The sequence below is a fragment of the Carex rostrata genome, chromosome 25 (assembly GCF_964058835.1).
Source record: "Carex rostrata chromosome 25, lpCarRost1.2, whole genome shotgun sequence".
In the NCBI taxonomy this organism is placed as follows: domain Eukaryota; kingdom Viridiplantae; phylum Streptophyta; class Magnoliopsida; order Poales; family Cyperaceae; genus Carex; species Carex rostrata.
In genome coordinates this window covers 971,600-984,954 of record NC_135942.1, presented here as the reverse complement: position 1 = coordinate 984,954, position 13,355 = coordinate 971,600, and the positions used below count along the sequence as shown (strand labels likewise).

Genomic DNA, 13,355 nt, shown 5'->3' with positions numbered 1-13,355 from the left:
TGGTTAGGTTTAGTGACGACAACATGCTTCAAATCAATGTTATAAAATGCGGTTTCTATGCGGTATGCGGAAGGCCACCGCATACCGCATACTGCATATACGGTATACGGCCGCATATGCGGATTTTTATGCGGATTTATATATACGGGTTTTTTTCATTTAATATTAAATATAACACCCTTAATTAAATATTTAATATTTTAATATGGTTTAATCTAATCAAATATTTGAATAAATCATCTATATCAAATATATTTGAGCATTTAATTAAATTTCATTAACAATGCGAGGTCTCCAGTATTAATGAAATATGATTGATTAAAAAACATTTCATAAAAAGTTTCAAAAACGGCTCCAGGCTTGAGCACAACATTATAAATATTAAATTTGGGCTCCAAACCTTCGGCCCAACAAACATTCAGTGTATTTGTATTTAATAATAAAATAAGAGAATCGCTTGGGAGTTTGGACTTCGAAGGTATTCGGCATAATAGAAGTAATACTTAGTCCCACAGCACCAAAAAAAACAAATATAGCGTCGGGTAGCCTATAAAAGAAGCTGGATAGTAGAGGAGAAAGCATCTGACTGGACTGTTGTCCGGATGGATACTTAAATAGGGATTTCGGATTGTATCAGCTATATGATCCGATATCCCTTAAGAATTAAAATATGTAAAATATTTTTAGTGGACTAAAATCCGCATGTTAATCCGCATAGTCGGATTCTATGCGGTCGAGGACCGCATACGCATATGCGGCCGTATATAATCCGCATAGTCGGATTCTATGCGGTCGAGGACCGCATACGCATATGCGGCCGCATAGGCCGCATTTTACTACACTGCTTCAAATTAACTCCACTCCGCATACACAGATTTTGTTTGATTTAGTGAGATATTGAAAAATTTAATAGGAAGAGAAATATCACAAGGTAGAGAGTGAAAGATTCTAACAAATTAAATAGATAAACTTAAGAATTAGTAACATAAAAATATCATAGAAAACAATGAACAATGGCACTTGTGTACTAGATATTCAAGAAAATTGAAGAACTAAAATTTACCGAGTCCGAGTCTGAATCGGTTTGGTTTTCATCATGTAGATAGATATGTTATCGATCAATATAAAAGAGATATTTGATTCTTAATTTCTAATTTTTAGAGGCAGCAAAGTCCTGATGTTTGCAACCCGCCACATTGTTTCTCCTCAAAGAAACACTAGCAGGGTGCTTCTTTTTACCTTCGCTTGCGTGTCATCTTCTCCCAGTCAAATTTTTCTTTTTCACGATTCATTTCTCTACAGTACCGGAATGTATACCAATATTCCCAGCCGGATCGAAGTCTCATAGCGTCTGTTAATTATACGGGTCCGTTTTGAGATTCGTAACGGATTAAAACGAACAACTCAGATCTCATTATACTCTGTGCGGTACTGCACTTGATCTGAATTCCAGATTTGGTGGATGCCTGAAAGGCTGAAACCACTTATTACCAGAATTAACCAAAAAAAATTCATACAAAATAGTTTCTAAGCAAATCCTAATCCAAATTCTGAATCCCTTCTATAAAGTACAAACCCCTCTATCCCTCTCTGGTCTTTCCTTTATCTGTTACCTTCCCACTCCCTCTCCTCTACTACCTTCTCTCTCTTTCATACAGTGTTTTCCCAATTCACTGAACCAAACCGTTTTGACCAGATGGCCACCGATGAACATCCATCAGATTTGGAGGAGCAGCAGTACGTGTTCCGGTCCGGCGTGCGCACGGGTCTCAAGCGGGAGTTCACCTTCGCCATACGCGCTCAATCCGAGCTCCCCTCCCTTTTCGGCCGAACCAGGTCTTCTCGATCAGTCAAAAAACCAAAGGTATCTGAACTTTCTCTCTCTAGTCGGTCTCAGCTGTTGGATCGAGTTCCTGTTCCTCCCTCTCTCGTTGAGGTGAATGTACCTAGTTCTACGGATAGTCTAGATGAACATGGGATCAAATCAGGGGGTGGGATCGAAAATAAAGAGAATTTGGCTGAATTTGGGGCAGAAATGGAGCCTCCAGTTGGTGTGGCTCACCCGGTTCCTTCTCAGAATGGTGAAGCTCATGCATGTGTGACAACCAACGGCAGAGAAGAAACTGCCGGCGGGCCATTGGCTGGGCCCCTAAATGAAGCCCCCATTTATACTTACTCGAGGCGGAGAAATTTGAAGACTGTTTTTTTGAAAAAAGAGAGTGAGCTGGCAAAAATGGAGCCCGTGTCGAAGCCAATGGAGGAGAAGTTGCAACTGGAGTCTCCAGTTTCTAGTGATAAACCAGTCAGGAGATTCACTCGATCAGCTTTAATGCAAACTTCCGAAGAGAATGGTTCAGACGAGGTAGCTTCTGATGCAGTGCATGATGATATGGCACGCCAGGAACAGGTGCTGAGAAGGCAGGTGGTGAGGTTTTTGCTGAAGGATCCGGCAGAGGGTTCAAGAAGTGCTGTGGCAGGTGAAGCAAATGAAAGTGGAGTTTCTTCTCACAAGAATAATATGGAGATTAAGATGTCAAAAAAGATCTCGGTAAACAAGGTTCCAGGCACTGTGAGAGATCTGCTAGGTACAGGCTTGCTTGAGGGGCTGGCAGTGGAATACAAATTCCCAAATGGAAGGGTATGACAATTTTGTTTTAATTTGACATGTTAGTTTAATGTTTTCTGCTTATAGTTCTTTCTTGGATTACCATGTGACATTTTACCAGTGTATAGTTTTGGATACAACATAAACTCAACTGGTACCTATGAGGTATGGTTATATAGTGCCTGTATGTTATTGTGCAGTTCTTACTGGTATGGTATTGCTCTGGCTCACTTCTTGTTTGTAAAGTAGAGTTTGGAATACCGACAACAATACATAAATCCATGTTGATATTTTGTATCTAATGATTACTTTTTGAAGTACAGTCTCATCATTTGAAACTCTTCTTCCATAGTTATTTGGTAGTTGTTAGTAAGAATTGGTTGCAATGTTTACATTATGTCCAAGTGCAGAAAAGCTCTGCAGTATTGAATCATGTTGCCTGCTCATTCGAAGAAAATTTAAATTAACCCTGAGATTGCTTTCTATATTGCTGTAATCTTAATTTGCACGTGAAGGAAATTACTATAAATAACCTTGAAATTTACACTTAGCAAACACCCCACCACTTCTGCACCACTTTACCCCAACTAAATAAACCTATACTTTCTTAACTGGCTTGTTTCTGATCCAAAATGGTAGAGATGCAAAAAGTTATCAGAACAGTGGATTTTGCTTGGTTGGATAAGGCAGTTATATGGTATTGCAGTTAATCTTGTGCCAGGATTGATTTTTATGAAATCTATCAATAGTTTGTTAATTGGGGATGGCTTACTAGTTAATAAGACATGAAAAATTCTAAACATCTTAGATTTAGGTTATATTCTTACTATGTGAAGTTCAATCAATAGTTTGATCATTTAAATCTTTAAATCATGGAAACTTATGTTTTGGTTTCTGCTAATGACTAGACTTGTTTAAATTCAGGGACAGGTAAGTCCTCTTCCAAGCTTCTCTTGTTAAATTAATTTTCTGTTTCCATCTGATAATTTATCAAAAATAAAAGTTGGTTGTTTTCCCACTGTACTTTTCTATTGGTATTGCTTAAGTTGTAATGTTATGTGCACTTTATACAGGTAAACAGTGTTGTACACACTGGTGAACAGATCCTATAAAATGTTTTTATTTCATGCATAATCGCTGCATCAAAGTGACCACTGTTATAATTGCTGTTTATTTCAGTTACCGGTTCTCCGTGGAATCATCAAGGGCATTAAAATCTTGTGCTCATGCACCAATTGTAGGGGTAGCAAGGTATTTCCTTCCCTTGGTTATCCAGTATGCAATTTAACTGCCAATAATTAAAACTTGAGCATAATAAAATAATCTTGACAGGTACACTGTACATGTCCTGTACTGTCCCCTGTATGCCAGTGCACCTCCTGTTGTGCTTCTTCTGGTATAGTAGTCTCGCATATTTAGTCTGTAGAATGTTTGACCCATTGCATCCTTACCAACAATGGTAGGAGATCTATATATATATATATTTTTTGGGTACAATTTTAAACTTCAAAACGTCACATGCACCTGTGCAAAATATGGAATGTCATAATATCACATGAAAACATAGGAAAATTTACAACACGTGTATCTATTTCACGTGACAAGTCATCCATTTGCTTTTTTTTTTTTTTTTTTTTTCAATTTGCTATAAAAAAAAGTGAAGCAGTCTTTCTTGTATTTGTACTGCAATGGGAAAGCATAAAGAAAAGGCATTTGGGTATTGTTAGTAGGGAGAGGAGGGCTGTATTGATATTCTCCATGTTAAAGAGCCCCATCAAAGATCTAATCCCATCAAGATGTTTCCTAACCCTCACATATGTTAACAAAACCTGGTACAGTATGCTTCTAATTTGCTGTTGGTAACATATGTTGTACAGGCTGTGTCTCCGCTCGACTTCGAGTTACATGCGAAGAGCATGAAGAAACACCCTTCCAAGTATATCTACTTGGAAAATGGTAATAACCTTTGTGCTGTTATGAAAGCATGCACCGAAGTTCCTCTTGATATGCTGGAATCTGCCATCCAAGAAGCAGCTGGCACGACATCTCAACAGAATCCCACAACTTGCATGAACTGCAAAGGTGTAACTTTCATCCTTCTCCAACCTGCAAGACTGGTTTCGTAGCACCAAAATTAGTCATTTTAATGTTCTTAGTACGGACCATATGTTTAACAGGCAATTAAGCATAAAAGTGTGCTTGATGTTGCAAAGCCTCTTCAAAATGAAAAACAATAAAAGTATTCCTTTTATGCGGCAGAACACTAGAATATATTATTTTAATTTTTGTCAAGGTTTAGAGTTATTTGTTCTATGATGTGATTTTGCTCTGTTTTTCATTTAAAAAGAATGGATTTGAGAGAAGGGGTGAGACATAAAAACATATTCTACATTTCATAACTTAGTAGGTGTTGTTGTCTTCAAATCTTTTATTTTGTACGCAAAAATAGGCTGTGTGATGAGGAAGCATATGGGACACAGTACATATATTGGCATGTAATATGCTTCATGTTCTCATCAAGAAAACATGATATTATTGACTCAACACGGACAAGTTCAGAGAGCATGAGAATTACATTTTCGATTGACATATGGGGGGGGGGGGAGGGATCAATTAAGCATTTACCATAAAATAACTAAAGTTATGCCTATCAAAGTTTATTATTATTTGACTTGCAGAGCCATTTCTAACATATAGAAGCGGCAATTTGTGTGATTTGTGCTCTAAACTGCATCAATCTGAGAGCAACCCAAGGAAATTGGTGGCTACATCTGGGAGGTAGTTCACCTGTTCTCTGTTTCTATCCTATCCTTAATTTCCTGCAATAGTCATTACTCAATAGAAAATTGCAGATTGACCCAATAAATAATTCTTGTGGCTCTCAGGACTGCCAGGCCACTTGGTCCAGCCTCACCTCCTATGAAGGCCTCTTCAGCAAAAAAGACCAGCTCTGGGCAATTAACTTTGAAGTTAGTAGTGTGCTACTATCTACTTATTGTTGTAAATTTTTATGGATATGTCCTTTGAACACTTCCGATCTAAGTGTATGCCATTACTAAAGTTATTTAAGTCAAGTCATGGTCCAAACATAACCAAAATATAGAAACTAAAAGACTATAATTCTAAAAAAATTTAGCCAATAATTTTTATTATTTTCTCAATAATTGTAAATTGGCACCTTTGAATTTTGATTTAACACTAGAATTAAATTGTTAGATCAATATTTTCTTTTGTGTAGAATCAGGATGTTATGTGTAGACCGGAACAACCATAGAATCTTTTAGATGATGTGTGAGCACCAAAGATTTGATTAACATTCACATTTCAGTTCCATGAAAAGCTGGTTTTTGCATTTCTTATCAACTTTTTTTTTTTTTTTATGTTTGTTAATTAACAAGTAGACATATATGTTAATTTCCATTTGAAGGGATTTGGGGTTGCACAAGCTGGTGTTCGAGTCAAAGAAAGTGCCTGAAGGGACTATGGTTTGCTACCGAGTCCATGTTAAGGCATGTTTCTAATTTATATTTTATTGATTATTAAAAGATAACAAATTAGCTTTTATCTTAACCATGGTTATACTGTTCATCGTGTGTCTGTACTGCATCGTCTGATAATTTATAATTCTTTTGCCGTGATTACCCTATAGGGCAAGAAAGATAAAATGGTGACATTACTAAAAGGGCATATTAAAGGTTCTGGAATATACTGCGACTGCTGTAGCAAAGTGGTAATTCTTTTTAATATTTTTGGAGTCAAACCACAGTGTTATAATGTATTGCTCTTATCATGGTAACTCATGTAATGAGCTTGCACAGCAATTAATCTTTTATGCAATCTGAAATTTTCCATGCCTGGTTTGATACCATACATTGCTTGCTCAGTACTGGTTTGAACATTTTTTTCTGTCATTTCCCCACTTTTTTCTTATGTCTTCGCTTGTTAAGTGTTTAATTGATGTTTTTTTTTGTTTCAACACTACATTTAGTTTTGGATCTAATCATCTAAATCCTCAAATTGATTTCATACCAGTTTGAAATAGTACGATTATATGGAACATGACAATGTGGTGGTTCTTGATAGAAACCTATCTGGCTGTACTCTACTGTACCAGTGGTACTTGTCAGTAGGAAGCAGCTTAGGAATGGTCTTGTAGCTGTTTCTTTTTGTTGAAGCGGTCTCTTAATTCTCTGTTCTGTTTGTCTCTCGCTACTTTGTTTTCCTGTAAAACTGTTTAGTTTTAATGGGTGTAGTTTTTATGTTTATCACACATTTGCATCTACAGATTAGTCCGTCCCAGTTTGAAGCTCATGCTGGTCGCCCTGCAACCCGCAAACCGTGAGTTCCTATTGTTAATCTTTTTTTTTGGATTTCGTGGTACCAGCACAATTAGGTTTCTAGCTTATTATTTTGTTAACGGAACATAGTCGATCCTATTATATAATCATACGGACAAAACTCAGAAACATAGAGAAATGCACCTACTAAACAAGAGAGACAATTTACGAATGCAAGTAAAGTAACTTCTAGGAGGAAGGATCTCTTGACAATGGTTATTTTGACAATCTTGACATTGGGCTTTAAAAAAATCAAATCAAATTAAAAATTGAAAATTAAATTTATAGGTATGTTATTGGACATACAAAATAGCCTAACAATCAAATTCTATGCAATATAAGTATTGTTTGATGATGCATCAAACACTTTTAATTTCGTACCGTTGAAATTTCAAGTCACTTGATTTATGGTGAAATATATATAAAATCTCATCATAATTTATACATATGATGTATGGATAATATTGATCATATCTATGGTGTTGGATTTCAAATTTAAAGTTTTATTTTTGAAGATTTTTTTTTTTTGAAAAAAGTATTTTTGAAGATCGTCAAAATTGTCAAAATAAAGAATTGTCAAGTGATCCCTCAAATTCTAAAGAGGAAAGAAAAGGTTACAACAATTGAAATAGAAATCTGATACAAGACAGTCTGGTAAATTGCGGTGTTGTACTGGTACACAATGTTGACCAATACTACTGATAGGTTACTGATTCCTGGTACAGTCCTGGGATAGCTGTAGTCACCTGCCTGTAGCGACTAAGACTTATGCTTTAGTATGAATTAAAATAGTACAGAAATGTTTAGTTTCTGTTCTTAGTTGGCAGAAGCCTAATCCATGCATGTTTAATAAATTAGAGGCATTATTGGGTCGTGTCATGTCTGGTCAACATTTATAATAAATTGTAAATGGGTTTGACCTAACCTGACATGGGTCAGAAATAACACGACCCGATCCTGCCTGACCTGTGTGGGTGAGTGGGTCAACCTGACTGGACCTGCATAAATTAAGAAGTTAGTATTGTTTAAACCTGTCCTTATTTCTACAAACAAAAGAGAGCAAAGTGGTTAAGATTGTAGTCATGCAATTTAAAGGGTACAGGTTCCATAACCAGACTTGAAATATTATTTCTTTTCCCTTTTTCCTTTATATTAAAATAAGCCAGCAGCATACCAAACAGGTCATCTGCACTTAATTGGGTCACAACTGGACCTGCACTACTTGATCTAGGCCAAACATACTGGACCCGTGCCTTACCTCTTTACCCATCATGCAAGTCTTTGATGGGTTGGGTCTGATCGGGTTCAGTCTGCTCGGTGAGAAATTGATAACCCTAACATTGTACATGAAAGCACCCCCAACCCTTTGAAAATGACGAGTTACAATACCATGTAAATGATTTTGTCTCTAGCCTGATTGATGATCAGTCAAAATCCATTTTTCTTTAATGTTTTTTCGGCATTCCTAATCTTCTTTTTTATTATCATAGGTACAACAACACCTACATTCATGCCGAAACTGATCAAGGAAGCACATACACCTCACTGCATGAATTGGCAGTTATGCTGTCAAAGGACCCAGCACTGGCCCCAAGACGATCTGATGATTTATGCCGTACCTGTGGTGATGGCGGCACTCTTCTTGTCTGTGACATATGCCCTCGTGTTTTTCACCCAGGTATTTCTCACTTCCATTTTTAACTATAATTGTTGCAAGCAAGGTAATAGAATCTTTGTTGTCGTGCTTATTTCTGCTTATGTTTTGTTGTCCTTGTCAATTCTTTATTTATAAGTTTTCCTCTTTAACAATAATTGCTTGATAGAGTCAGCCAAAAGTATATTTAAGAGAGAAAAATAAAAATGTTACCTTTAACTCTCTGAGGTTCCTGGTACTCATTTGCACTTCTAACTGATTGTATTGAATTTTGGTATATTACAGAATGCGTGGGTTTGAAGGACATACCTGAAGGGCAATTTTTATGCAGGCTCTGCAAACCTTCAAAACGAGTGGATGGAGATGATGGCCAGGTCGAGCAGATAGTAAATCAGTGCACCCGCATTGCTATTGCACCAGAGACTTCTATCGGTGGTTGTGCGCTCTGCAAGTGAGTCTCTCTCTTATGTGTTTCTGCACGGACACGTGTGTTTGTGTGTGCATGTGTGTTTCTTTAATGATTAGACTCATGTTTATCTCTCTTTTTGTCAAAGGAGCTCCAAAATAAAAAGCTTATTAATTGGTAGACAAAAACAGACAAAAAGAAGCGAGAGAGAGGAAAATAAGTTATTACTTTATTCACCAGCATGGGCTTGAATATCACTGTTTCTGTGTCATGTCCAAAATTCTTATCATTCTTATCCTTTTGTCATATGGACTTTATGTTTTCTTTTACTTCTTTTCTGGAATTAGGATACCTGGTTTTTGCACTGAGGCATTCAATGACGAAACAATGCTATTATGTGACCAGGTATGTTGTTCATTTACAAGATGCTTTATTGAACCTGTATGAGCCAGTTGGGTATATTGCTAGCTAGTTAATGTACCCCATGAGTATCATTTCAGCAGGTACTATTGTACCTATAAATTAAGATTGTCTGGCAGCTAGGTATTTTAATTTTTTTTGGAGAGGACGAGAAAGTGGAATAAAACTTAATTCATAGATCCATCTCTTATTCCAAATGGAGTAGGATATGTTCACATAGTCTGGCAATCTTGACAGCATCATTAATAAAATTTAAGCCGTGAGTCCTGCAGTTTGAGTGTGATTAATATGATATACATATTACATATTATGCATGTGTGTTGACATGTGGTGCTTGTTTATCGTTCTTTGGATAATTTGATGCTTTTAACATTCTACATTGAAAGGCTTTTAAAGGATTATCAATTGATACAGAATTGTAGAGAAAATTTTATAGGCAAGCTATTTCTATGCCCAACAACACACCTATAAGCTTATTCTTTTGGTTTTGATGTTTTTTTAAAAATAAATATACTTCAAATGGAAAATGATGCCAAGATTGTTGCATTATTGGGCTAGTGATCCATTCCTAGATGATAAAAAAAGATTATTGATCTCCTGTGCAAATTTCCTTCTGAAAGTTAATGTTTTTTCTCTCTTCAGTGCGACAAGGAGTACCATGTTGGCTGTCTCAGGAATCACAATATTGCTGATTTCAAGGTATTTATGTTGATCTTTATTGAAATGTTCTTGACCTATTTAGTAATTAATTGTTATCTTTTTGCCTGGTGCATAAATCTTCTGCCATAGGAATTTGATAGACTTTGTGCTAAAACATCTGGTTCCAAAGTAGTTGAAAATTAGTTTGGTTCTCACATCCTTATCAACAAAATTTCATATGCATATTAAAATTTGGACAGATTTCTGTGTAGGTTTTGAATAAAAGCCAATTTAAATGGACTTCATCCAATCCACCAAAAAGCATTGAAATATAAAAATTGCCATAAAATTTGGTTCAGGTGTTACTACCTCAACTAAAAATGTACTACCAACAATTAGTATAATCATGTTTCATTTAATCATCAATTAAATTGTTGGTACCAATATTACTATGACAGAGACTACCTGAGGAAGATTGGTTTTGTACTGGGGATTGTAAGACAATCCATGAAGCTATAAGGAAAGTGGTTCTTGCTGGGGACATGCAACTCCAGCCGTCTGATCTGGACCTGGTCAGGAGAAAGCGATCTGAGAAGGGACTGGACACAGGGGCCGAGCCAGATCTGAGATGGAGACTCCTCTCCTCAAATTGGACTGGAGAAGATTGTAAGCTTCTGCTGGGTAAAGCTGTCGACATTTTCCATGTAAGTTTCCATCTGTTGAACTTTAGTTTAATGGAGTATTGTGTTTCTCTTGTAATTATTTTTTTGAGCGAACAACTGGTCAGAGGTACATTTGTTTTGGCAAGGTGTGCTCCTCACTCAAAAGAAAAAAAAAAAGAGCCACCTTTTTTTTTCGAACTTTACTTTTCTTTTCAGTATTTTGTACTTACGAGTATCCTTTTTTGTTTCCAGGGTTCCTTTGCTCCTATTGAGGATACTACGATGAAAGTGGACCTCATTCCTCAAATGGTCAAGGGGTAGGGATACTGTTTTCTCACTTCTCTTATTCTCTTCATGTGGATGCCATTTATTTATAGCTGTACAAGCTGGTCTGATACAAAGTCATCATTCATTTACTAATTAAGTATGACCTTGCAGTGGGAAGTGGAAGACCCACGATTATCATGGGATGTGCTGTGCTATATTAACTGAAGGGTAATTTTAATTATAATTACTTTCTTGTTGCCAGAGCTCATTAGAAATGAAAATTAGTGCCTAATTATGAAATATTCATGTAACTTCCAAGCTGGATAGAGTTATTTTTAAATCATATTTGTTTTTAATTTGTGTATGTGTGCAGTTCTTCAGTTGTTTCAGTGGCTTTGTTGAGAATTATGGGGAAGGATGTTGCTGAATTGCCCCTAGTTTCCACATTGGGAGATGCCCAAGGAATGGTAAATTATGTACCTTGCCTGAAAAAAGTAGCGTGTTTTGGTACTGTTACCAATTTGCCGTACCAGTACAGCACAGTACCATACCATATTTAATTCTCTCCTGTGTCTCTTATTATGTGTTTTTGTCTAGTTTGGGGAGTTTCTTTACCTATATACCCATATCACTATAAGGTACATTTGGAAGTAAGCTGGACAGCTTTATATCAAATTTAACACCTGCTGTCAGGAGCAGGATATCCTTACTGAGACTGAACTTTTTGTTTCCAAAGATTTGTTATTTATAGGTTGCATAATCAGAAGTGCTCAAATAGGATGCATATAATAATTTTCATTATTTGTTATTACTCATATTTGTTATTTGTAATTGGTGTGAAGGGATATTTTCACTGTTTATACAATTGCATTGAGCATCTGTTGGGGAATCTCGAGGTGAAGCATTTTGTGATACCTGCTGCTGATGAAGCCGAGGCTTTCTGGACATCAAAATTTGGTTTCTCCAAGATTACCACTCAGCAGGTTTTCCTTTTTTTTTTTTTTTTAATAAATCCCTTTCGCTGAACTCCTGGTAAAGTGATAGCTACTACAGCTGATCAAACACTGGCTGGCACTCATGTATATCAGTATGAAAACCTTATGTCATAATGAAGAAAATTAGATAGAAACTAAGAATTTGAAAAATAAGATGCCCAATAAATTGATAACCTACCCAATGTCATATCAAAGTGGTCAGAACCAACTAGTATGGTATAATCTACCAGTGATTGCTTCTCTCCTTTCTCAATGCAGAATTGAAATTGAGGATTTATAATTCTTTGTTGTGTCATGTAACAGCTCACAGAGGTTCTCAATGGCACTCGAATGACAGTTTTTCAAGGGGCATCAGTCTTGCATAAGCTTATTCCTCATAGAGAGAGAGGGAGAGGGAGTGAAGTAAAGGAGGCTTCATTCACTTCAAATATTTGAAGATAATAGAAGATCAAGTTTCCTAGTTTTTTGGCAGAGTGTATAGAGTTGATATATAGGTGCTTTACTCATTTGAGTAGCAGACATGAGCACAATGGTAAAATTTTGTTATGTGCTTGGCACATTTCAGAATATGAAATTTTGGGGGTTAACATGATTAGTATTGACTAGTACGTAATTTTACTTGGTTCCTTTTGATATGTAACATATGATCATTTTGTAAAGTGATAGTCAACTATGAGAAGTTCAGTGAATTTCCTGTTGCAAATGAATTGTTGTTGTTTGCTGTGTTTTCCTTGATGTTCAAGCCGTCTTTTAATTTTGCATTCCATGTCACATTGGTTCTTGATATGAACCAAACATTTGGGTGTAACCTCGGCCATATGCAATGTTCATTCCACGGACATCTTTTAGTGGGCCTTCATCTACAAATTGGCATCTATTTAAAAAGGTATAGAGATTCAATCTAAGAAGGTATATGGGTTTTGACAATACATACTAAATAGTACCTGATAGCATCTCAACTCGCCGCTTATGTCTGGAACATATTATTCGATTACAAATCTACCATACATTCTGCAAGTCTGAAATCCATTTACAGAGCACAAAAGCGAACCTCGTAGATACGTCCAAGATTTATGTTCTATCATCTCCACCCCTTTCGAACGCTACCTATGGAGCTTAGTCTTCAAGTTTTCATATGGTGAAAATAACAAATCATATGTCCAAACTGAATTGAAAAAAACCTAAATCCCATAAATCCTTCAGACGGTTATCCGTGTTTTATTCTCCCTCCAGTCTTTCAGACGAACTGCCAAGTTTTGGGCCTTTAAGAAATAAAAATCGGGGCGGTCCAATGGATATCGAATCGGTCTAATAAACAGCTGTCTGATTGCGTGCACAACTCTTAAATTCAAACGGATTAAGTACGCTGT

General features: G+C 36.4%; 1 protein-coding gene across 2 annotated transcripts; it reads left to right on the top strand.

The window, feature by feature from the left end:
• Nucleotides 1–1,547: 1,547 nt before the first annotated feature.
• LOC144576143 (increased DNA methylation 1-like) lies at nt 1,548–12,688 on the top strand. 2 transcript variants are annotated; one of them, XM_078326423.1, is made up of 19 exons: nt 1,548–2,638; nt 3,785–3,856; nt 3,938–4,001; nt 4,483–4,687; nt 5,284–5,383; nt 5,491–5,574; nt 6,033–6,114; nt 6,255–6,335; nt 6,891–6,943; nt 8,433–8,620; nt 8,882–9,047; nt 9,350–9,407; nt 10,065–10,121; nt 10,520–10,765; nt 10,976–11,040; nt 11,162–11,218; nt 11,364–11,457; nt 11,833–11,973; nt 12,289–12,688. In XM_078326423.1, the coding sequence occupies exons 1-19, from the start codon at nt 2,631–2,633 to the stop codon at nt 12,418–12,420; spliced, it is 1,953 nt and encodes a 650-aa protein (XP_078182549.1). In that variant the 5' UTR covers nt 1,548–2,630; the 3' UTR covers nt 12,421–12,688. The 2 variants fall into 2 exon arrangements, with proteins under 2 accessions (XP_078182549.1, XP_078182547.1); XM_078326421.1 differs by lacking the exon at nt 3,938–4,001 and having other exon boundaries at nt 1,560–2,638.
• Nucleotides 12,689–13,355: the final 667 nt, after the last annotated feature.